At 52.7% G+C, this 23750-nt stretch overlaps 9 protein-coding genes across 9 annotated transcripts; 3 read left to right on the forward strand and 6 right to left on the reverse strand.

The window, feature by feature from the left end:
- Positions 1-396: 396 nt before the first annotated feature.
- PG998_007157 (aflN/ verA/ monooxygenase) lies at positions 397-2216 on the forward strand (the record flags this gene model as incomplete). Its single annotated transcript, XM_066873973.1, has 4 exons — positions 397-513; positions 596-1080; positions 1168-1402; positions 1437-2216. 4 exons carry the CDS (start codon positions 397-399, stop codon positions 2214-2216), a joined length of 1617 nt encoding a protein of 538 aa, XP_066729918.1.
- A 374-nt stretch (positions 2217-2590) lies between these two features.
- On the reverse strand, positions 2591-4790 carry PG998_007158 (MFS general substrate transporter; the record flags this gene model as incomplete). The annotated part of the gene is made up of 8 exons (XM_066873974.1): positions 2591-2924; positions 2973-3003; positions 3062-3087; positions 3155-3468; positions 3533-3908; positions 4002-4017; positions 4129-4359; positions 4424-4790. The coding sequence occupies 8 exons, from the start codon at positions 4788-4790 to the stop codon at positions 2591-2593; spliced, it is 1695 nt and encodes a 564-aa protein (XP_066729919.1).
- A 1505-nt stretch (positions 4791-6295) lies between these two features.
- Positions 6296-7775, reverse strand: PG998_007159 (uncharacterized protein; the record flags this gene model as incomplete). Its single annotated transcript, XM_066873975.1, has 3 exons — positions 6296-6801; positions 6878-7038; positions 7168-7775. The coding sequence occupies 3 exons, from the start codon at positions 7773-7775 to the stop codon at positions 6296-6298; spliced, it is 1275 nt and encodes a 424-aa protein (XP_066729920.1).
- Positions 7776-8336: 561 nt separating this feature from the next.
- PG998_007160 (uncharacterized protein) lies at positions 8337-10270 on the reverse strand (the record flags this gene model as incomplete). Its single annotated transcript, XM_066873976.1, has 3 exons — positions 8337-9081; positions 9149-9916; positions 9981-10270. The coding sequence occupies 3 exons, from the start codon at positions 10268-10270 to the stop codon at positions 8337-8339; spliced, it is 1803 nt and encodes a 600-aa protein (XP_066729921.1).
- Positions 10271-10948: 678 nt separating this feature from the next.
- PG998_007161 (uncharacterized protein) lies at positions 10949-12671 on the forward strand (the record flags this gene model as incomplete). The annotated part of the gene is made up of 2 exons (XM_066873977.1): positions 10949-11277; positions 11315-12671. 2 exons carry the CDS (start codon positions 10949-10951, stop codon positions 12669-12671), a joined length of 1686 nt encoding a protein of 561 aa, XP_066729922.1.
- Positions 12672-13813: 1142 nt separating this feature from the next.
- On the forward strand, positions 13814-15603 carry PG998_007162 (uncharacterized protein; the record flags this gene model as incomplete). The annotated part of the gene is made up of 3 exons (XM_066873978.1): positions 13814-14508; positions 14642-15051; positions 15074-15603. 3 exons carry the CDS (start codon positions 13814-13816, stop codon positions 15601-15603), a joined length of 1635 nt encoding a protein of 544 aa, XP_066729923.1.
- Positions 15604-16040: 437 nt separating this feature from the next.
- On the reverse strand, positions 16041-17524 carry PG998_007163 (uncharacterized protein; the record flags this gene model as incomplete). Its single annotated transcript, XM_066873979.1, has 4 exons — positions 16041-16421; positions 16560-16912; positions 16977-17166; positions 17414-17524. 4 exons carry the CDS (start codon positions 17522-17524, stop codon positions 16041-16043), a joined length of 1035 nt encoding a protein of 344 aa, XP_066729924.1.
- Positions 17525-19508: 1984 nt separating this feature from the next.
- On the reverse strand, positions 19509-19951 carry PG998_007164 (uncharacterized protein; the record flags this gene model as incomplete). The annotated part of the gene is made up of 2 exons (XM_066873980.1): positions 19509-19674; positions 19764-19951. The coding sequence occupies 2 exons, from the start codon at positions 19949-19951 to the stop codon at positions 19509-19511; spliced, it is 354 nt and encodes a 117-aa protein (XP_066729925.1).
- A 2149-nt stretch (positions 19952-22100) lies between these two features.
- PG998_007165 (uncharacterized protein) lies at positions 22101-22650 on the reverse strand (the record flags this gene model as incomplete). The annotated part of the gene is made up of 2 exons (XM_066873981.1): positions 22101-22327; positions 22434-22650. 2 exons carry the CDS (start codon positions 22648-22650, stop codon positions 22101-22103), a joined length of 444 nt encoding a protein of 147 aa, XP_066729926.1.
- Between the last annotated feature and the right edge of the window lie 1100 nt (positions 22651-23750).

A 23750-nucleotide genomic window follows, 5' to 3' on the forward strand; every position in this document is an offset into this window, starting at 1 on the left:
GAGTGCATCTCATCAGGGCATCAGCGATCTTGGTTACACACCATCTTCGTCGCCGTGGGGGCGTTAGGTAAGCTGACTGCAGCAATACCAAGCACGAGGAGCGGCACGACACAGCGGCACAACAGGGCAGAACAACAGGGCAGACAGTGCTAATTTGAGATCTTGGCGGGTCTTGGAACCCCTCATCCGAGCCACACAGCCAATGAACAGTCTGGATGTCCGTTAATTCGAGGCTGGTCTGTTGCCTGTTGCACATTTCAATCAAGCAATCTTGACTTTGCATCGTCCCACTCGCTCTCTGCTCCGCCACTTAAAGTCCTGATGAATGCACTATCATGAGCAACTCCCTTCAGGTCTTGACTCTTCATTTCCAACTCTCTTATCTCGCGTGACGTCATGGCACAATTCACAGTATCTGTCGCCATCGCGGCAGCAACAGCTCTCGTGACAGTGTTCGTCGCCAAGTTCTTGTCCAACAGGCAGCATGTACGCAGGCTACAGGCCGCCAAGGTGGTGAGTACAGCCCTATCACTGTCGTCTCTAGGTGATGGCCTTTTGGGAGTAGGCAAACTGACGGAAATCGGGGCCGTCAAAGCCCATGCCAATCTTCCATACCCTTTTTGGGCATCTGCTCGCCGTGAAGCAGGCGATGCAAGGGCTGCCGGAAGACGTTACCATGCATTCTATGGTGCAAAAGATGGCCAAGCAATTTCCCAGCGGCAATTTCTATCTGAACCTCTGGCCCTTCAGTAAGACCCTCCTAGTCATCGCCAACCCGACTACCGCTGTCCAGGTGGAGGCTGCATTCCTCGACAAACCGGCATTTATGTGTGAGACTATGGAGGTCATCAACGGCGGCCCTTCTCTCATGACGATGCACGGCGACACTTGGAGGAAGTGGCGTTCTCTTTTCAATCCGGGCTTCGCACCCGCATATATGACGGGGTTCGCTCCATCTATCGTTGATGAGATCACTGTGCTCTGCAAATTACTACAGGAACGGGCGACGAAGGGTGAGGTCTTTCAGTTGGAAGAGTACACATTGAAGCTCACTTTCGACGTGATAAGTCGCATAACGTTGTGAGTGCCATCCCTCAAGACCTGTCTCACCTAATGCGGCTATGCCCCCGGCAGTGCTAACCTTTGTTTCTTTTTTTCCAACTACAGCGGCACACGTTTGCACTATCAGTCTCAAGGTAGTGTCTTAGCAGACGGTCTGCGGCGGTTGGTTTACTGGACGCCTTATGGTACTACCTTCAATCCCTTCCGACGCTATCTAAGCCCACGCCCCTTGGTCCAATGGTACAACAGCTATTGCATCGATCGCTATCTCAGCGGGGGAGGTGGACAAGCGGTTCGAGGAATTGGCCGAGTCCCGCCGAAATACAGGGGCGAAATCGCAGTCACGATCCATCATCTCATTGGTGATGGACCAGTATTTGGCAGAGACCGGCGAATCAGAACAGCTTTCAAAAGCGACATTCAAAAAATTGGTTTTACCGCAACTCCGAATGTTCCTATACGCCGGCCACGACACCACCAGCAGTACGCTGCTGTACTGTTATCATCTACTCTCTACGCATCCCCAAGCGTTGGGGAAAGTTCGTGCTGAGCATGATGAGGTGTTCGGCACGGACTTCTCCTACGAGCACCTGCAGCAGATGATTGCGGAAGACCCTGCACTCCTGAACCGCATCCCTTACACGTTGGCGGTGATCAAAGAGGTGCTGCGGGTGTTTCCCCCGGCGGGAAGTCTCCGCGCCGGCCGTCCCGGCCTCGTTCTGACCGACGACAACGGGCGCCAGTACCCGACCGAGGACTGCCACCTGTGGACGCTGACCCTGGTGATGCACCACAGCGAACAGGTCTTTGTGCGAGCCGAGGAGTTCCTGCCTGAGCGTTGGCTCGTGGGGCCCGACGACCCCCTGCACCCCGCTCACAAGGGGTCGTGGCGGCCCTTCGAGTACGGCCCGCGAGCCTGCATCGGGCAGACGCTCGCGCAGTTGGAGCTGAAGGTGGCGTTGGTCATGACTGTGCGCATGTTTGACATCACCCCAGCCTACGATGAGTGGGACACGATGCACCCCCGAAAGGCGGGCAGCGTCACGTCGGTAGAGGGCAACAGAGTGTACCAGGCTGAGATGGGTGGGGGTGGAGCGCATCCTGTAGACGGGTTTCCGGTAAGGGTGACACTAAGACGCAATGAAATGTGCTAGTAAAAGAATGATCTGGGTCGGTCGAATGGGGTCCAGGGGCTGCGTCGTATGTACCACTATTGTCTCGCTTCAAGGTGTGGCACACCATCACGTCAGCCTGCGGTCCCAACATGCATATTTGCTGCGCTGTTTCTGATCTCAATCATGTACTTGTCAGCTTAGGCAACAGAGATGCGCTCTGCACAGAATTAGGCTTTATGATACTTCGTACAGTATGCAGTGATATGCGAGAATGGTACATTGATTATTATAATCCTTTTCCTGCTTCAGGCTTCAGGCACCGGTTTAGCCCCCAAGTATACGGGGAGAGTACCCCAACAGCGTTGTCTTACAGTCCACATTTTCGTGATTTCAGCCCGTTTCATACACTGATTTTACACACCACTAGCGACCTCGGTTGAACTTTTGGTACCGTCCCCTTTTCTCTCCGCGGCAATGCGCTTGATGTTCAGCCACTTCATGCCCGTCGACGCCGGGACCGCTATGCAAGCCCCGGCGAGGCCCAGGATGATGGTGCGCCGCACTGCTTCGCCGTACGCCATGCGTAGGCTCTCAAGGAGCTGGGCATCGCCGCCTGCGACGGCATTCAACCCCGTAGCCCCGGCCATGATCACCATCTCGGGGGACACGGCTCCGTTCGTGTAGTGAGGCACCGCCGTTTGAAGTCCGCTGATAAGTAGAGTTTGGCCGATAGCTGTTCCAACAGCACTGTAATAGGTTAGCTAAGTGTTTCCTGTAGTTGTGAGGTATGCATACCCGGCAAGATGGAAAGCGAAAACTGCGATGGCTGTACCGAAATGTTAGTAAGTCGCTCAAGTGGCACATGAGTAGGAAAGGGGACGAACCATTTCCAGTAGGTATATCCTCTGGCCTATGACGAACACAAGCTTGTCAGTACATGTAACCCATACATCACACGGAAGGAGGTCTCAACATACTCGAGAACGGCTTGGAGGGATGTGTACGGGATCTGCGCCGCCATACCCAAGCCGATACCAGTGATCACAAGATACGCGGCCCACTCCGCCGTGGGCGTACCCAACCCGACCGTGGTGAGAAAGCCCGAGCCGATGCAACATATGACCCCGCCAGCTACGGCGTAAGGTACATAATACCCCCACTGCGAGACCAGCGCTCCCGTGATGACTATAGTGACGATTTGGGGACCGATGAGCGCAATGAAGCGCACTCCACTCTGCGTGGTGGACACTCCCTGTATCGACTGGAACAAAATCGGGAGATAGTAACCGTACTGGTAGAGAGAAATTAGTAAGGCTCGTTGGACATTTAGTTCTTAGTCTCGAGTGAATACTTACGACCACGGAAAGAACGCCATAGCCAACCAGTGTGATAGAACCCATGTAAATGGATCGGTTCTTGAGGACCCGTAGCGGAATGAGCGCCTGTTCGCCTTGGCGGACGAGCCAGAACATGAGGCCGATCATCAGAACCCCAAAGACAACGAGCAGGCTGATGATGCGGCCGTCAGACCAGCGGTAGGCCTGGCCACCCCACGTAAGGGCAAGCAGAAGGCAGCAGATCGCGCCAAGGAAAATGACTAGTCCCAGGAGGTCAATCTGTCGGATCTTGTCGCGGATGGGCAGGTCTCGGCTGGCCTGGTTCACAGGGGATCCGGAGACGTCCACGAAGAAATAGATGATCAAAAGGACAAGAGCACCACTAGGGACGTTTCTATGTAAAAGGTTAGCTCATTCTACTCCAGTTTTCTTGCCATATCGCTCGAGGTGAACGAACTGCCTAGACAGTTTGAGAAGAAAGACTTACATCCAAAAGCACCATCCTGTATGGTAGGAGTGAAGAGTTAGTTAGACATGCTTCACGCTCTTATTGGAGCAATGAGACCAATCAAAGTTTGCTACTCGTGGGGGGAAAGGGAAGTGAGAAGACTTACGCCAACCAATATGCTCCGTAATGGCGCCGCCGATGACGGGGCCGGCACAGGTGCTGAAGCCCATGGAGCTGACCACGATACCTATGTAGAGCGGCACCTTGTCTACCTCGACGACGAGCCCAATGATGGAAAGGGCGCCCTGGAGTAGCCCGGAGGCCCCGAGCCCCAGTATGGCACGCCCGGCGATCAAAGCATTCGAGTTCGGTGCCGTGGCCGAGACAATGGATCCCACTAGAGGGTTTTGCACGTGTTAGTGTTTGCTCGCTGTTTGCTGAGTTTGTTCTCGAACACCTACCTTCAAAGATGGACAGTGATACCAGGTAGACTACTTTGGGGTTGAAGAGTTTGTATAAGTTGCCGAACAGGGGCTGGAATGCAGTTAGGGTCAGCATGTAGGCCGACCCGTACCAGGCCACGTCGGCCAGGGAGCGAAACTCGGTGGTGATGGGCGGAATGGCTACGCCGAGGATGTTGAGGTCGAGGCCGAACAGAAACGTCCCGAGGCAGAGGCCGCCGATGATGGTAGTGAGCAGCAGGGACGAGCGTGGCGGCGGTGTCGTAGACTGAGATGACAGTGATCCATCGCGGCTCTCTACCACGATGGCGGTCTCGTCTTTCCGCTGTTCCTTTTCCCCATGGTCAACAACTGCTTCTGCGGCCATGGTTGTCTTGTTGGTATGGCAAAGATGAGTAGCGGTCTTAACAAAAGTACCAGCACGATGGAGTTGCTGCCTGTCAGATCATCAAAGGGAAAGCTCAGGTCGGAGCCTAAGAATACTTAAGGGTCGGATGATATTGTTCTGAAAAAGAGAACCTCATTTCGCGTAATCACTGCCACCCAATATTATCGTCTGTCAGGTGTATAATGCCTCCATCTGACTGCAGCTGCTGTTAAGCAATGGTTGAGGTTTTTGTCCCCCATGCCCGCTAGAGACGGTGCGATACGCACACACCCTCCCCTGTCTCTTTGGCCCCTGGCATTTTAGCTTCTCTTTCTCTGCATTGGCCTCGCCCTGTTCTTGCCCTTTTCAGATTCAACTACGACACTGACAGTTCACACAGACCCTTGTTGGGGAATTGTAGTATTTCTATTTGTGGCATCATTGTTACTGGCTGGCTCGGCGATCTCCCTCCCCTCTGGGGTGAGCTATCACGATCTGGGAAGACTTTACCTTGATTCTCTATTTGACTCCAGTGGCTATACCCACACTTCAAACCAGTGTTTCCCGATTCAGAAGCATGTTGCGTTACTAACAGACGGTTGCGAATAACTTGCTGACTGATCCTAGCCGCTCACGTCAGCACCGAATGCGGCAAAATGCCCGCTCAGTCTCCGTGGCCCCCAAACCTTAATAGTAGTATAGCCCCATTTCAACGGAGACTAGCGGGCGACAATTTGCTGCTGAAATACCACCTAAGCCTTCGTACTACCCCATACAGATCTGTACTATCCATCGGCTGATTTATCGACCCACGAATCAGACCCGTGCGTCAACGTACTTTTCGACATGGACCCCTCTAGTCCCACAGAGCCCCCGGGAAAGATTCGCACGTTTTCAGGGGTTACGCCATAATGGCTTTAGCGCTATCTAAAGGACTAGGCAATCACCAACTGCCGCCTGCGGCGCGGTCGTATTGGTCGCCATTCGCTCAAGGCCGATTCTACAACTAGTGTGCCTGTTACTGCACACACCTTGCGCCAAGAGGCGAGTGGCGACAGGACAATGGACGTCTTGCGAGCTGAAAAGAAATCGGATATGATGAATCCTATTTTTAGTTCAAGATGCATTGGGACGTCACTTCGCTCTCCCAAGTCTACAAAGATATGGACGACGAAAGCACTGGCGCTGTAACACTGCAGCTATCGTTGACGGCGAGGCCCGATGAAGATTTGAGGTCGATTGAATACCCTAGAAAAGAAGAGAAGGGGGAAAAATGAAGAATAAGTATTCGAGATCCAAATGAGAACGTAGGGTGTTATGGACGAATACGGGGACTAGAGCCTCGTGTATTTCCATCATGGCGTTCAAGAATATAGTCACTTATTTACCACGCTGAAGTGTACTTTTGCAGTGTTAATAGTATTCATAATGTTTCGCCGAGGTATATGTACAATCCCGTTGATAATTGATGTAAAGATGCTACCAATTTGCTGTACTATCGCTGTTTATCGAAATTGTGAACCTCGTCCGCCGTCCTTGCCCTCTAACTCGAACTGATGCATGACCTGGTTCCTGCTCCCCGGCTGGGTGTGGTGCGGCGGCGCATTTTCGTGCGCATAATGGTGGGCAGGCACGGGTCGCACCACATGTCTGGTCCCCTGCCTGGCATCATCCGTGCTCATACCCAGCCCTATGTTTTTGGTCTCATTGTATCCCAGTTCAGCATACCCCGTCTCGGTGTCGACCTCGTAACGGTGAGAATCCGCGGTCAATTTGGAATCGTCCTTGACGTTGGCGTTGGGATGGCTGTCAATCTCGGGCGTGCCATTCTGGGACATTCTCGTGAAGTCGAGCAGAGTGGAATCGCCGTCCGCATACTTCGGTTGCCGTCCGGAGCTGCGGATGCGTGATCGCAGGCGGAGGAAGGTGGCCGAGGGGGAGAACTCGGGCTTCTTCTTGGTGGACGAGGTAAAGAGCTGCGGGAAGGCGGATCCGCAGCATACCATGATAGCTGTGTTTTGTTGTCTTAGTTGATGATTCCTCAAAACTTTGTTTGCAAATCACAGAAGAGGTCGGAAGGCACTTACCGACGGATGGCTCAACGGCACTCCAGAACCACAGCCAAGAGACATCAGGGTTTCCATCGGGTCTTCTTTTGGAGTCCACCATGACGGCCCTGATAATAGCCACGATGACGGTTATCATTGTGAGCGAGAAGAGGCCGAGGAGTGCGACTTTCTTCGACGATCTAATCCTAATGTTCCACACTAAAATGGCCGGGAGAAGCATAACTAGAACAGGAGGCAGGGAGAGTTAGCTGACAGGACAACTTGGCTTGGAGTAAAGTCCGGATAAAGAAAAGGAAAGAAAGGGAGACCTACTCAGGAAATCGGTGAGCACATCAAGCGCAGCATTGGCCTTCAGAGTGGTACCTGTCCATTTCACCTCATGTTCCGTTTGGCAGACTACCGTGATTTGCTCGATGGTGCCGACGAGACACTTGTAGTTGATGTTTCCGATGGAGGCCAAATAGGTTCCGACAGTGACGAAGAGCACCCCCCACCACACATACATGAAGTGCTGGGTGTGGCGGCCGAGGCGCTGGAAGAAAATGAGGAAGGCCAACTTGATGAAGCACAGGATGGTGTAGAAGAACATCTCGACGACGAGCGACGTGTTGAGCCAGTTCCTCAGGCTGATCATGTACTGCACGGGGTCCATCGGGGCCAGCCCCGCCTGCACATTGAAGATGTAGTACATGTCGGGGGCAGCCCACTGCCACAACACGGCGATGGCCAGACTGAGAAGCCAGGAGAACAACACAATACCGTCGTCCCAGAAGATGCGCTTTCCACGGCCACGTGCGATAAGACGGAAGGACAGAGCGATGCCCGACACGGCGACGAAGATCCACAGGACGGCATTGAAGACCGTGTGCGGCACTTCAAGCACCGGCATGAGCATGGGCGCTCCTGGTGCGCTCATATTGGGCGAGAGTTTTGGGGTGAAATTGGAAATTGCTAACAGAGGAAAATTCGACAACCAGGTAAAAGCACGGTAAGGAGTGAAGACGGGCACGCAGGATAGCCTATCTACTGGTCAAAGGGGTGGATATACGCTACTTAATGCACTGAGGCCACTTCGAGATGATGGTGACTCGGCCTTGTCGAAAAGTACATTAGTGCAGAGTTTCTCTATGGGAGGACTTGCGGCGTGGGGCATTGAAACCATGGGTTATTTCTGGTTTCCTGTCAGAGTCACATGCGACGCCGAGCACGTCGTGCAGATGCATTGCATCTTATTTTGAAGGAGTCTCGAACTCCGATTGCACCAATCGGCCGAGCTAGCCAAAGAAGCCTGTCCTGTCAGCCCTAGAGCCCTGCCGTAGCTCCCCTACACATGCAAAGCCATGACTCGGCTAGCGGGTATACGACCCTGGACGATTTCGGCGCTATAGTCTCATTGCGGCTTAGCTAATACAACCCCAGGCAAGTTATAGTATACAACGGTATTATTTATCCTAATACGAACACCCCCATCCCCACACTAAATATCAACTGGCTGTCGCTTCTTGATGCGGAACCCCACGCTACTCGCAGGCGGTAGAGATCCAAACGGCGCGAACTTCATATCTGGTTTTACCCTGGCCACCGTCGCGGCATCTCCCGAAATCTCCATATCGAACTCGGACAGCAGCAGGGCGAATGTCACCAGCATCTGCTGCTTGGCCAGGTGGCGGCCAGGGCACATGTGGTCGCCGCCGCCGAAAGGTACCCACAGTCCAAGCAGGCCGTCTAGCGTGAACCGGAGTTTCTCCTCACTACCACCCTGCCTATCTAATTTGGGTTCTACTGCAGGAGAGGACGACGACGCCATGGCCCCGGGTCGTGCCCAATCCGAACCGACCAGGAAGCGCTCGGCGTCGAACTCTTCGAGCGGTTTCCTTAGCGTCCTTCCCGCACGCACCCACGCCTCGGCGTCCATGGACATGGCGCGACTGTAAGTCATAATGAGACTATCTCGCGGGATCTTGTACTTGCCAAGCACGACATCCTCGTACCCAGCTATGCGGCTGACGGCCACGCCCACGTACAGACGCAGCACCTCGGCGTACATGGATTGCAGCAAGGGTTGGGACGTAAGCTTCTCCATGTCAAACATGGGCGTGCCATCGACCGTATTGGTGATCTTGCACTCGGAGATCTCGCTCAGCAGTCGCGCCTTCAGGTCGGGGTCCCGCAGCGCTTCGAAGAAAAACCAAAACACCGTGTTTTGGACATTCGCGGTCGCACTGTAGTAACAAATGTGTTAGAAATTTGGTTACTCGAAACGGACATTTCAAAAAGGGGCTTGCTTACGCCCAAATGAGACCCATGTCCTCGCAAGCTCGCGCTTCTGCGTCCATGGCCCCTGTCTTACGTTCGTACTGCTGTCTGACGCGCAGAAGTCTGGAGCCCCAGACTGGGTCCCAGTCCGGATCCTCTTCGGAGACGTCGTCAAAGCCCACGTGCTGTTCGGCGTAGTTGTGCCACGCCATGACATTCTGAATAAGTCGCTGGCGTGCGCGGTGGGCGCGGAGGATCAGCCACTTAGGCCGTAAACGGAGAAACTCGGGAACGTGGTGTGCGAAGATGAGGATGTCGTCGATGAATCCTGGGTTCAGCTCTAATAGCTTCACGCCGAACATGGCCTCGATCTCTGGAGCGAGGGTGGTCCGCTGCAGGAACCCGAAGAGATCGGGGTCCGATTCCCACTCCCCTTGGGGCTGGATAGACCCCATCCGGCGACTCAGCAGGGAGGAGTACCTCGTGGCGATCCCGTTGAGGTGGATTCCCGACAGAAACTTGTGTAAGTGGTGGGAAACAAGATAGGTAATGCGGCGCTCTGGGGCTACGTTGCTGTCTTTGCGGGGCTTCAGCCCAGCGCCGGAGTTGTCCGCTAGGTAGAGAGAAACGGTTTCGAGCGGTAGGTTCACTAGACTGCGAAGTGTGAAGGCGACGGTGGTAGTGTTGGTGGTGAGTCTCGATTTGCGAAACATTTCTTTAATGTGTTCCGGGTTGGAGAGCAAGAAGAAGTTGAGCCAGCCAGCTTTGACCTGTAGTGGCTTCTCAGGTCCAAATTTCTTGCTGAATAGGAATCAATTAGTATGTTGAGAGTCATACATCGCCTCTTGGGCGTTGTTGAGCTTACCTTAGACTGAAGGCAAAGGCGGCAGGGTCCCAGAGGGCAAAGGCATGATATAGCCCAGGAATCCAGTAAGGCACAACTGGCACTTCTTTGCTGTCTGGGCTAGAGAGAGCCCTCCGAAACTGGATTGTGGAAGAGATGCGAGTGAAGATGGTGAGCAACAGGAGCCCCAGAACAGAAGAAATTCCCCATTGTGTTAATGATAGCTTATGATGAGGGGTAAGAGTGTTCACAGCCGTTGGGTGGCTCTGAGGAAGAGAGAATGAATCGATACTGCTGTTGATGAACGACATGGTTGGCAACAAATTGAAGTGTCTAAAGTCCTTGTATGGCTACTTTACTCAGACTAGAGATGGTTTACCACGTTCCCGGGACGTTTCCGAAGGTCCATGATACTAACTTAAATACACACAACTACATGGCGTGCTTCTGATTCCAAGATGAGTCTAAAAATACCTCTCAGTCGAGATCTCGCCCAGCCTCAACTAGACCCTCGACTAGACCCTCGACTAGAGAATCCCAGATGCTATTCTGGCTCTGTCGTTCGCCGTGCAGGAGGGGCAGTTGACCAATATGGAGTGAATATGGCACAACAAACAAGCCGACGGCGAGGCTAGCTTGACACTCGAGTCGTGCCCAGTTACCCAGCTCCGAAGTCCCACGCATGAAGTCCTAGGATATCGCGTGGGATTAAGCTACTGCCAATGCAACGCTAGGGGGGAGGGGTGGGATTATCAAATACCCCTGTTTCGCAGCAACGTTCAATACTACGACAATAACTGGATCCCACCTGCGGCACAGTCGTCTGCTGTTACTTGGTGCTCATTGGGTCGATGAAAATAGGCCACCTTAGCGTCAAAAAGGAACATATCTTGAATCCTATCTCCTCTGCCCTCCGTCTCCTCCAATCCCTTGGTGCTCTACGCACAACGTCTGCTCTATCGTCCATCTCTTGGAACCCCTCACTTGAGATGTCGTGGCTCACACTTCTGATCGCACCCATTTTGGCCTTGACCGTAGCGTCGTTGGCCAATTGGACATGGTCAATATGGAAGAACTACGCCGCTGCCCGCACCATTGGCATCCCAATACGCATCATCCCCTTCAGCCCTTTTAATCCTTTTTGGACATTTCTCGACCGTCCGGTCGCCTCGCTGCTCCGTCGCCTGCCCATCATTGGCCCCAACAACAACATCACCCGCTTCAATTGGCGGGGGTGGGATATGGAGGACAGATGGCAGTGCCACCGTGAGATGGGCGACGCCTTCGTCCTGGTGACGCCTCAATACAACATGGTTCAGTTGAATGACCCGGAAGCCATTCACAGCGTCTTCAAGAGAGGCGCTGAGTTTCCCCCGTCCCGTTTGGGTCAACGACGTTCTCGGCGTCTTCGGCCCCAACATCTCCTGCGCTGAGGGCCAGTCGTGGAAGGCGCAGCGGAGAGTGGCCACTCGCTGCTTCAACGAGGCCAACAACGAGATTGTGTGGTCTGAGGGGCTCAACCTGTCCGGCGATATGCTCAAGTACTGGTCCTCCAAGACCTCGGGCGTCAAGAGCGGCGCCGATGACATCCGAACCTTTGCGCTGAACGTGCTGGCCCGCGCTGGGTTTGGCAAGTCGTTCAAGTTCGTGGGCCACGAGGAAGAGGACGTAGCCCATGAGTCGGGGTCTATGAGCTACCGGACCTCTCTGGCGCTCGTCTTGGAGAACCTGATCCTCATCCTGGCCCTCGGCCCCAAGACACTGTCGTTCCTTGCTCGGTACTGGCTCCCTGCCAAGCTGAAGCTCGTGAACGAAGCCGTCGTCTCGTTCCAATCGCACATGACCACCATGTACGAGGAGCAAAAGCAAGAAATCGCCGCTGGGCAGAAGAGTACCGACAACAACCTCATGACGCTCCTGGTCCGCGCATCGCAGGAGGTCGCCAGCGAGCAGCAAGCCGAGGCCCTCACCGAGAGCGAGATCTACGGCAACATGTTCACCTTCAACTTCGCCGGTCACGACACCACGGCCCACAGCTCCACCTTCTCACTGTACTTCCTCGCCGCGAATCCCGAGGTTCAGGAGTGGATCGGCGAGGAGATCCAGCAGGTGCTCGGAGATCGCGCGCCGCACGACATCGACTACCGCGCCGACTTCCCGCGCTTCAAGCGGTGCTTGGCGGTGCTGTATGAGACGCTGCGGCTGTATACCATCGTGCCCGCGATCAAGTGGACCGGCGATCGGCCCACGACGCTGGACGTGGGCGACCAGACTATCAACCTGCCCCCCAAGACCATCTTGCTCCCTAACTACCCCTCGATGCACACAGATCCAAGGTACTGGGGGTCCGACTCGCTGGAGTGGCAGCCCTCTCGCTGGATCAAACAGACTGCTTCTGATTCTGGCTCAGACTCTGCCACTAAATTGGGGGCGGAGGAAATGGATATGAAGCAACGGGGTCTCTTCCTGGGGTGGTCTGAGGGCACGCGCGACTGCCCCGGCAAGAAGTTCTCCCAGGTCGAGTTCGTGGCGCTCATGGTGGGCCTGTTCCGACACCACCGAGTCGATCCCGTGGTTGACAAAGACGCGGGCGAGACAATCGAGGCCGCGAGACAGCGGGTCCACGACCTCATTCGGGATGATAGTGGCTGGGTTCTCCTGCTCCAGATGCTACACCCGGAGCGCGCGCCTCTGGCCTGGAGAAAGATATAATTGAGGACATCCTCGTCGTGTATTCTAGTTACTATGGTAGCTCATGTCTCTTCCCCCTAGATTAGACTTCCAATGTATTACTATTAGCATCTTGAGCTTATTGATCTCGTGCACAAAGTATGATGATGTCCTTCAGACCTTCACGCGATGCCTCGACAGTCCAGACCAGGTGGTGGGGGTGAAATGACGAGAGAGGGGTGGCGGGGAGGCTATTGGTCTGTGTCTGTTCCCTTGGCTTGGATGCCAGGGGCAGGGGTTCCGGACAGGGGTTGTGACAGGGAGACAGTAGAGAGAGTTTCTGACTAAGACTTGGACAAATCAGAGCGGAGATTCCGCGCCGCATGGAGTCTATTGAACCAAATTTCACAATCGGGACATGAGATTGGCTCAGATGGCCGTTCCACATCACACGCTGCATACCAAGATACGCTGTGCCGCAACAGGAAACCTCGCCGCATCAGCCCTCGCTTCCCGTCCGACGCTCGTCTGCGCGGCACTCGCTAGACTCGCTCTGGTCATATTTCTCTCTTCGCCCTGCCACCTCGGCTGTCGCACACGTAAACAGACGAAGAGTCCCCCACTGCCGTTGATAGGCGAGCTGCTCTCATTTGCCTGGAAGAGAGATTGGATCTTCTGCCATCCGGGTTTTGCAGCCGAATGCGTAATGGTCGGCTAAGGCAAGCGGGCCTCCATTCGCAATGTAACCCGAAGGAGAGCAACGCTCACGACTCAAGGTTTGGTGCGGACGGTCCGCACTTAGCACCTTCCTGGCAGAGTAAAACACCATTGCTGCGTGATTATACTGCCGGGTGTGGCACTATAGTACCCCCTGAATATTTATGGAAATCTACGAGTAGAGGTAGAGCCGTCTCGGTTGCCAGATGATGTATTTACAGGTGATCTTAGGCATCAGTCGTTGGTATTGTGAACACATGAAAAACATGTGCCAGGATCATTATACTAATGGGTGCGCTTGGCTTATACAGTGATACAGAATGTGGATTTACTCGGCATTCACTTTAAACAGGTAAGCACTAGTCTTACTCGCCGTCTTTCGCGCAGCAGTAGATGGCAGTCAGGAAACTTCTCCTTCCATACCTACTGCTTTCCCCGACGTCGACCTTTACCAGAAGACGCAGACAATGACTTCCACCCTAGCCCTGGCGGCTTTTGTCGTCGCGGCGGTCTACGCATTGCTTCACATCCTCTTGGATTGGACACAAGACTCCCGAGAACCACGTGCTGTAGAGAGGTCAATTCCCTTCATAAGCCCCATCTTTGGGATGTTCCGGCACAAGACACTCTACTACAACCAGCTCAGGTTCGTTGCTACTACTGCTTATCCCCTCGCCTGCGATCCCATGCTAATCAGACGAAACAGAAAGCAAGGCAATCGCCTCCCTATCTACACTCTGCGTCTTCCCAACGTGCGAGCGTACATCATCAATGACGCGGAACTGATCCCGCCAATGCAGAGGCAATGGCGCACCATCAGCTTCACTCCAGTCATGGCCGGCGCCGGCCAAGCGACCCTTGGAATGAGCCAGGCCGCCGCAGATCTTCTGCGCAAGGACATCACCAGCGACCACAACGTCGTCGTCGGCATGATACCACTAGTGGCGCGCGCCTTAGCCCCGGGACCTAAGCTCGATGCCATGACCCGACAGGCAGCTGAGGCGATGAGCAAGGGGATGGATCAGCTAGAGCCGAGGGACGGGGCCCCGGCGACCGTTAGGCTATTCGAGTGGACGTGGCACCAACTCCTCATGGGTACAACCGAAGCCGTATACGGGCCGAAGAATCCGTACCGAGATCCCGCGGTCGAACATGCTTGGAGGTAAGTTCAACATTCCGAACGATATACAGACGCATTTGACCTGGATAACGACGCTGCCTGCCTGTTATACTACTCCTCCACGCCTCATATTGATCTGCATGTTGACTGACTGGCGGCATTCCATCTCACACAGAACATTTGAACCAAGATACCTGACTCTGGCCCTGTCCCCCTTGAAGACCCTCACCGCCTCCAAGGCCCTGCAGTCCCGCGAGCTTCTTGTCGTAGCCTTCAAGGCCTACCTCGAGGGCGGCGGACTTGAGACCGCGTCCGAGTGGATCCGGGCCTCGCATGCACACTACGCGTCGCACGGCTTCGTTGCCGACGACCTGGCGCGCTTCGAGGTCGGGCACACGCACGCCATCAGCAACACGACGGCCCCGACCTCGTGGTGGCTGCTGTGGCACTTGTACTCGGACCCGGCGGTGCTGCGCGAGGTGCGGGCCGAGCTGGAGGCGCTCGCCACGACGGTGGAGGAGCAGGACGGGACGTTGACGAAGACCGTGGATCTGGCGCTTGTCACCGCCGTCTCGCGCGCCCCCCGTTCTCCATAGCACCCTCAAAGAATGCCTCCGCCTGCACACCATCGCTACGGGCGTCCGCCTCTGCCTCGAGGACCACATGCTCCAGGACCGGTACCTGCTCAAGAAGGGGTCCGTTGTCATCGTGCCCCAGCCGCTGCACCACCTGTCTACTGCGTCGTGGGGCGAGGACGCGGAGCAGTTCAACCACCGGAGGTTTGTGGCGACGCCGCGCACAGCGGAGAAGGAGAAGGAGGCGATGGGAAGTGACGATAAGACTAACGTAAACAAGAGATGGCGGAAGGGTTACGACCCCGCGGCCTTCCGCGCCTTTGGCGGAGGACACACGCTCTGTCCCGGGCGTCACCTCTCCAACTCGGAGATCCTGGTCTTCGCGGCCATGATGGTGCTAAGGTTCGATCTGGCACCGAAGCACGGGGCTGGCAAGTGGGAGAAGCCGACGTGGTCGCAAACGCACATGGTCGCGTCATTGCAAATTCCGGATGAAGACCCAGAGATCGAGGTTAGGCCACGGGACAGTAGAATCCATTGGCGGTTTCCCGGTCCTAATTAGACAGATGGGGAGGAGAAAGGGGTGTGAAGAGCTAAGAGGAAGCATACGAGAGCTATCACATGTACATAGCAGGAATTCACCAGGCACGTAAGGAAGGATAGGCCAGGTTGGTGTGGACTCTCTGTTCATTAAGTCCATTCGAGCCTCACATTTAATAACACATATACACCCTCAATGCTTACATGAGTTCACCCCAAGTCTGGGGGAGGTTTTTACTTAAGGCCGATTGGAACTTCATGCATCCACGTCGAGGGAGCCCTGATCGGGCACATTGCTCTCGCTCTGCGTTCTGAATGTAACAGGCACCAGTGTCTGAATTTATGTGTAGTAGGCCCCTAGCTAGAGTGCTCAGTCGGCAAAGTGGGCAGTGCGCTGTCCACAGCACGACAGCACGTTAAGTGAAGTGAAGGTACAAAAGAGATTGATTAGCCGATGGTCTAGACCACAGCCTTGACGGCGGCCTGCGGCACGAACAGGGCCCAGACGCCGTTGACATCAGCGACTTTGAGACTCCACTCGTTCTCGTCTTGCTCGAACTCGAACTCGCCAAGGCCCGTGATGACCCACGTGTTGGTCGCGGTGTCGAGCTTGCCGGGGAGCCCCTTGGATGGGTCAATGGCCGCCTTGATGCCCTCGGTAAAGATGTAATCGAGCTTGTTGGTGTCACCCGCTGCGGGGGGCTTCGCTGTCTTCACCGAGAAGGTCAGCGGATCCACGTACATGTGACCTGCGGGTGGTGGCAGCGTCGCCATGATGGGCGCGACGACGACCTGATTAGCGGAGGTGCCGTTGAGCTCGACTTCGAGAGAGCCGGCGGCCTGTGGTTTATATATCGTTAGAGCTTCTGTCACCAAGAATATATTTTGGCTGAGAGGGGGTGCCTTTCTGGATGCCATTACACCCATGAATGGTTTTGAACTGGAAGACTGTAGAAAGAAAGAGAACAATAAACTTACGTTCTTGGGGAAGTTGAGGTTAGTAAAAGCATTAGGAGCAACCAGGTTGGCCGTGCCAAAGACGGCGGCTACCTCAACCTGCCCGGCCTTGTCGTCCTTCTCCTTCTCCTTTTTCTTCTCGCCGCCGGCAGCACCGCCGGCAGTGCCGTTATTCGCGGGTGGAGTCGCGGTACCATCAGGTATGACAACGGCCCATTCACCGGTAAGGTCCTTGACTTTCTTAAAGGCCACCTCGTTCTCGTCAGCTTCAAACTCGAGCTCGCCGAGCTTAGCGTCGATAATGAAAGCCTTAGTGGTGGCATCCAGCTTAGCCACTTGCGACTTGCTGAGGTCCACCCCTTTGAGACCTGCACCTAAACACCAATGTCAGTGTCACGGATAATGGAGATATCGTAGAAGGGGCAAAGCTAGACTTACTGGCTGGGTCGAAGATATAGTCAATTCCGCCAAAGGTTAACTTGTCGCCGCCCTCAGCGAAGCTGACTTTGAAAGAGCTAGGCTCGAGGAGTTTGAAACCTTTCGGGGGTGTGCCGGGCGTCTTGTTCTCCGTCACGGTGAGGGTTCGGGCAGTTTCAGCCGAGAACTCGACTTCGAATTTGCCAACAGTCTAGTTCCCTAGTTAGCCTAGCCAATCGAATATTGACCATAAAGACAATATTACTAAACCGAGACTGGTTCGTGATCATTACGTACCGACTTGAAGGCAGTGTCTTGCTTCTTCTTCCCTCCGACAAGGGGCACAGGGGTTCCAAAAGCGCCCACGATCTCGATCTCGTCCTTTTTCTTCTCTTTTCCTTCTTATCCTTGTCCTCCCTGATCTGAAGGTCGAAGGTTCGGCGATTCAATCCCACCACAAAGTGTGAGTCGTCGAGAATGCCGCGTTTGGCAGCACCAACAGACTTGGCCGGGAATGCGAAAACAGGTGCAAGCTGAAGCGCGGACAGCGCCATGATTGAGAACTTCATCTTGACTTGGTGGGAACGGGTAGTTGGTGATACGGTAAGTGGTAGTTGGTAAGTCAGGGGCTCTAAAATAGTAGTGAAAGTAATACCACGATCAAGTGGTGTAAGGTTTGAATGAACAGACAACGGATCAACCGTGGGAAACGAACGGAGATTACAGTTTTCTAGGGTGATGCTGTATCCTGGTGCATTTTAGGCTTTCTTGGGAGTTGGCAGCAAACGATGATCTTATACATGAAGAGGGAGAAGCGAAGGGCTAAGAATACTAAGCTTCACGAACCATTTTTTCTACCGTTTCTTGGCTACTCCCGTATCCTGCACCCACATGGAACGTTCACAGAGCTCAGAATAGCCTTGCTACCCCAACCTAGCACGCGTTTGGTGAAGCGGGTATTGGCAAAGATGCGGCTCAAACGTTGCCAAGGGGTCCGTCCCGCGCTGTCCACTCATTGCTCATCGAGGAAGATTGTTGAAAGGTTAGTAGATGCATACCAACCTATCGAACAGCAGGGATATCGTATGAAACCTGGGCACTATATTTAGTAGTACGTCTGCGTCCCTGAACGAGGCCATCAACCGGCCGCCATTGCATATTCGCAAGATTAGCCGGGGGGAGAGTGAGATGGCATCCACTGAATGTGCCAACAATGTATCAGATATAGTGAATGTAGCCAAGACCAGGCCCTGGAGTGAAGCATGGAGGTTTGTCTTTTTCGATTCATGAAAGCCTTCCCAGCCGAGGATTGGGATGATGGGGTAAACATTGTTCCTGCGGCAGTGCATTTATGGGACGATGTCATCCCATGGCAGATTTGTTTGAAAACGTTTAGCGGGCGAATCGATGTTGAACGAGGAAACCCGAAACAACGCAATGTCTTGGTCCTCCTGACTCAATCGGGTGGGAGGGAAGAGATTGAAAATCGCAACAGGGCACACGACCACTTGCCTTTTCCGCCTGTGCCAAGCTGCCACTGAAACCGTGATAACGGCCAGGCCTGGTTAGCGCCTCCACCACCGCCAAAAATTGCTTGTTTCGTGTGACAAGCGTTACCGACACAACCTAAGAATAGATTTGGATTGAAAGATCGGTTATCAGATGGCAGCTCTGGGGAAGATCAACGCTGGGGTAGCGTCTATCATCTTTGGGCGCGCCTTTGGGCTGGGCCGGATAATCGGCACCACCTTAAAGAAAAGTGCACGTTTCAGCATCTCGACCGTAGGCCAGCGCCTCCGACTCGAGGTATTTTGGGCTTCCAAAACGGAGCCTGCATCAGGTCCTGCGGAGAGAGCGCCAATCCCCAAAGCCACGAAAGCAAACAACGTCTAGCGGGTTCATGGGACTATTTACCTTGCCAGCCAAATGAACGCCAGCGGATGGCTGTCCATATGAAGCCATTGCATTGCAACTTTGCACGATTGTTGGTGGATGTGATCGGTTTGTGGTGCAATGAAAGATTAGTGGTTATTGAAGGTTGGAGAGGAAAACCTAGGATGAGGTTAGAAGGAAGTGCGTGTTTAGGTAAGAAAATATTAGAGGCAGTCGTATTGAATTCGACATCTTTTAACAGAAATCGAATTTAATATACGATATCAGACGATCGCCAATTCATTACGTAGAGATCAGAATATAAAATCCAGGTATCTGCCGCATGGAAATATCGGTCAACTTTGATGTAGCTTAAACAGAGGCTACATATGTAAATTTCCTAGAACACTGCTTGTATAACAGTCAGTGGACATACCTGTGCAAACTTATTACAGCGACTCACTGTCCAGGGGTTGTTATCTGTCACTCATAAATGTTGGATAATCACAATATAGCTCAACCAGAGCATAAATACAAACGTAATATGGAAACTCGTTGTCCGAGATTGTTTCAACTACGCAGTGTAGTATCTAGTCGGTGAGTGCTGTGGACGATTTTCCACAACTATCTCAAGGTTTCCCACATCCCAGATAGGAAATACTCCCTGAAGATATCTGCTGCTTACTTCTTGATATCAAACAGCTCGCTGACGACAGATGCCTTGTAATTGTTCTTCTCGAAGTGGAACAGCGAGAGGTTCTCGTCGAAGACCTTCTTTGTGATATCCTTGGCCAAGGAATCATAATCGACCTTCTGGCGTGACTCAAGCTCATCTACAAGGGGACGCCTATTATAACGATACAATTATAATCTGGTCAGAAACGTATCGCCACAGTACCACCCTGCTTTCTTGCACGCTAGAAGGAATATACTCACAAAACACCGTCAATCTTCGCCCGGCAGGCATCAGTGATCAACTTCTTGTTTCCGTCGTCAAGAAGTGTCCAGGCCGATTTATCGAGAATACCCTGCACGTGATCCATGGCCTGGGTTTTGCGTGCATAGAGGCGCTGGGGATTCAAGCTCGGGTTCATACCCCGTTCGTCAACGTCCTGGGAAGCCATGTTGGTGATGCCTACGCAGAGTCAGTATCCTGGTGATACGGAGATATAGTAAGTCGTTACTGTACAGGGCTGAGGTTGCGAGTAAAGGAGGTGCTTCCAATGACAGTTGCAGGGTTTCGATATCACTGCAGAGGTGTTTGTGGTTGATGACGTTTGTGGAAAAAAGAAAGCAGTTGAGGGTTGGGATCTAAGGGTGCTTTTATAGTTAGATTTGGCCAGGGCAATATGATTGAATGTTGTATCTGCCAGTGAATATAGTCGTGGTGTTGAATATAGAGTCAACAGTTGAGCATACATAGAGTTATTAAATACGGGGCCTATTGTATATAAAACGACAAATGAGAACCTAGCAATACGCTGTAGACATCATAGTTAAATACAGAGATATGCATTCACTATAGATATTCTAATTAAATTTATGTAGTAACAAAGATCGTTTCCGAGTACTTCTTAGTATGATTGACTCGTCTAGAAGTGAGTATTATAAATACTTCCAGGCTACCAAGAGTGGTATATTGAATGAAGTATGAAATAATGCTGGCACTGAATCTTCCGGTATAATTGGAGAACAGATACTGATAGAAGATGTTAATAAGAGAATGTCTACTTCCAGAATATAGTCAACATTGGGTGCTGTACTGGTGGGTAATATACATGAAGGGTGATGAGCTTTATCAGGGGTTGTTATCATCACCTGATAATTCATATAGATAGAAGAAAAACTGCAGCTTGCATGTCTGTCATAATAGGAAATCTACAGGGAGTAGTTTGGCAATCCTCAAACAGAATGTAGTTATGGAAAGGGGGCTGAAAGGGGCAAACCAGGATCAAAATCGCATATCAGCGTCAATCTTGCAGGCAGCCTCAATTCTCTCGATGAATGATACCAGTGTCATGGATACGGACATGTGCCCCTGACAAGATTTCTCTTAACTCAAGTCAAAACATTTATACATAGACCCTGAAAGCTGATCGGAAGTATGACGCAATTGAACCAGGTTAAGGCACAAATGAAAACATGTCACTGTCTTTCTTTCTTCATCTCTCAAACAAATGAAAACGGGCACGTTGGTCAAACAAGTTTAGACTCTATCTGATCCTCCCGCTTGAAAATCTCTGCAGTTTCGGACCCAGGACACGCCGCCGTGCCACGCAAAAGATGACCCCTATTCGATTGAGTTCAAGCCATACTAGGTCTATACACCCGACCTCAACGTCGTCACCCGCGCCCTCAAGAGCTAACGCGCCATGAGCGTGTCGGCACTCACCAAAACTGGTGACAAGGCCCACGTGCACGAGAAGCTGCAGGCGTCCGGCACTGACGATTACAAGTTTATGACAGGCTCTTGCGAGATACTGTATAAGGTCGACTGTGGAACGATGCCACCAACGAGAACTGCAAGTCTGGTATCAGCTTCGCAACTCCAAGCTACGCTACTTCGACACTGCCCTCTTAATGGCGGACGTACGAAAGCTGTCGTGCCGACGGTCGAAGGAGGCTGAGAAGCTCGCGAGAAACTCGATTATGAAGTGGCCAAGCAGGTTGTTGAGCGCGGATATACTTGTTCAGGAAGGATCACATTGTCGCTGAGTGAAACTGGGGCAAACTGGTAAAAGCCAAGAACAGCCCGACACCCGAGAGATGGGAAGACGTATTCAGCATATACACTCAAATAGCTAATGTTGATCCTCAATGCATGCTTATAACGCCAACTATCGAACACAGAAAACAACGTTCTACAGAACTCCATACTAAAATATGCTGCGTTCTGCATTGTAATGCCAACCACAGTTTCACGGGCATATAGTACCGTAATTTATTGTGCACAGTTTTCAACACACTGTCACATATTGGCTGTATGTTCCTGGGTGAACTATTGGCCATAGCGAGTAATATAGTTGTAATGTGTTGAGCAGTTGTGTTCTTATGGAAACGTAAGTCTAATTGTATTATGAGTGAAATTACAAGCTTATAATAATAGTATCCATAAGGAAGCTGTGTGTCAGTCTCGTTGGCACAACCTGTGTAGAACCAACGCCGAAACGAATAACGCCCGTCCATCATGTATCAGTATGACCTATCAGTGCCACGCGTCGTAACAACATCCTTCGTCAAAGGGGGTATCATTTCATTGCTTCTTCCACTTCTTCAACCGAGGAGGCCGCCGGGCACCTTGGGCAGGCTAGTGGGCAGGTAGCTACCCTTTTCATCCTTGCCCTGGCGCTCGGCGCGGTTGGCGCCCTCCTTGGACACCAGGTCGCCGACGGGCTGGAGCAGTCCGCCCTGGCCAACCTGGCCCGCAACAAGGTTGTGGACGCCGTCCTGAAGGGTGTCGACCTGCTCAACACCAGTGACCTTGGTCTTTCCGAGCTGTTCTATGATGTGGGGATAGCATATTAGCGTTGTTGTACTTCTCAACGGTGGCCCACTCGCGATTAACAAGATGAGACAGGAGGAGAAATGAAAAGAGGGTAGCCGTACCTTTGGTGGCATAACTGGCCTTGTTATCCTTGGTGAACCACTTCAGGAAGTAGTCCTCGATCCAGGGCATCCACGATTCGTACTGCTCGTTGTACTTCTGCTTGGCCCATTCCATGTAGGTCTGCTTCTGCTCTTGCTGGGTCATCTTGTCAAAGCCAGCCGGGGGCTGGAAGGTGTTGGAGCCCGAGGACTGCTGTTGTTGGTCGGTAGAGGACATGGTGGTGTCAATGTGTTTGTCTTATTTGGAAGATTGTCTATGCGCTTCGCATTAGCCCATAATCCCCCTGAATATGTTGTAATTGAAGGCTGTGGCTGAAGCAAGGATATAAGGGGCGATCCATGGGATTGCCTGGGACTTGGGGTGCAACTTACAGAACTTGTCAAGATGGAGCGATGGGTAGATTGTGAGTATTGAGTAGTTTGGGAATGATCAACTGTAGTTCTCAATAGAAAGTTGAGAAGGTGAAATTACCAAGCGGTTGTCGGTGGACGTCGAGTTTAGAACTTGTACTACATATAAGGTTGACTTTCACCACCCTCGAATGCAGACCAAACAAGAATTAGGTCACTCAGCCACTTGGGCCTGATCTTGGACGACCTCATAGCCGTGTAATGCAATGTGTAATGCCCCCCCCAACAACAACCTGTTTTGCTGTCCTGTGCCGGCCATCATCTGGGCTGAAGAGTCATGCCTTGAGTGTGTGGCTGGTCTACGTCATCCCGCACTAGCCAACCCCGCGATCATTGGCTGAGGTCATTTGAAACACACCCAAACAGGGCATCCCGGCGTTCCTCACGAGCCACACTGTTGGAGGGCAGTCTGGCATCTGCTTGTCACAAAGCCTTGTTCCTAGTGAGTCTAGCCTCTGTCCATGTGGGCTCGCGACGATCGACCGTTGGTTGCAATCCGGCAGCCCGGTGCGCAAGCGGCTTGAAGCCGTTGGACGACGTGGATCTTGTGTTTTGTTGGCGTGCATTGGTTTCTTTTGATATAGACGCCGCGTGGCAGACATTTTCCTCATGCTGCACGAATCCAAGGATGACACATTCGATGAAATACGCGACGGGAAGAAAACGTCAGATCGCTGGTCGGGGTGGTTTAATGCACCAAAATGACGTATTGGCATGACCTTCAACCCAGCCCACCAAAAACAGCACCCCACGTAAAAGCGACAGACTGAAATGACGAAAACCGATATATAAATTGAGGGATAATATGCATCATAGGACAACAGGAAAATCTGCCATGCTGTAGATATAAACGAGTCAACATAAGAGTCCAACGAAGTAAATGCCCAATGAAGCAAAGCGATCTAG

Source organism: Apiospora kogelbergensis (assembly GCF_038363985.1).
Source record: "Apiospora kogelbergensis strain CBS 113332 chromosome Unknown utg000005l_segment0_segment0, whole genome shotgun sequence".
Classification (NCBI taxonomy): Eukaryota; Fungi; Ascomycota; class Sordariomycetes; order Amphisphaeriales; family Apiosporaceae; genus Apiospora; species Apiospora kogelbergensis.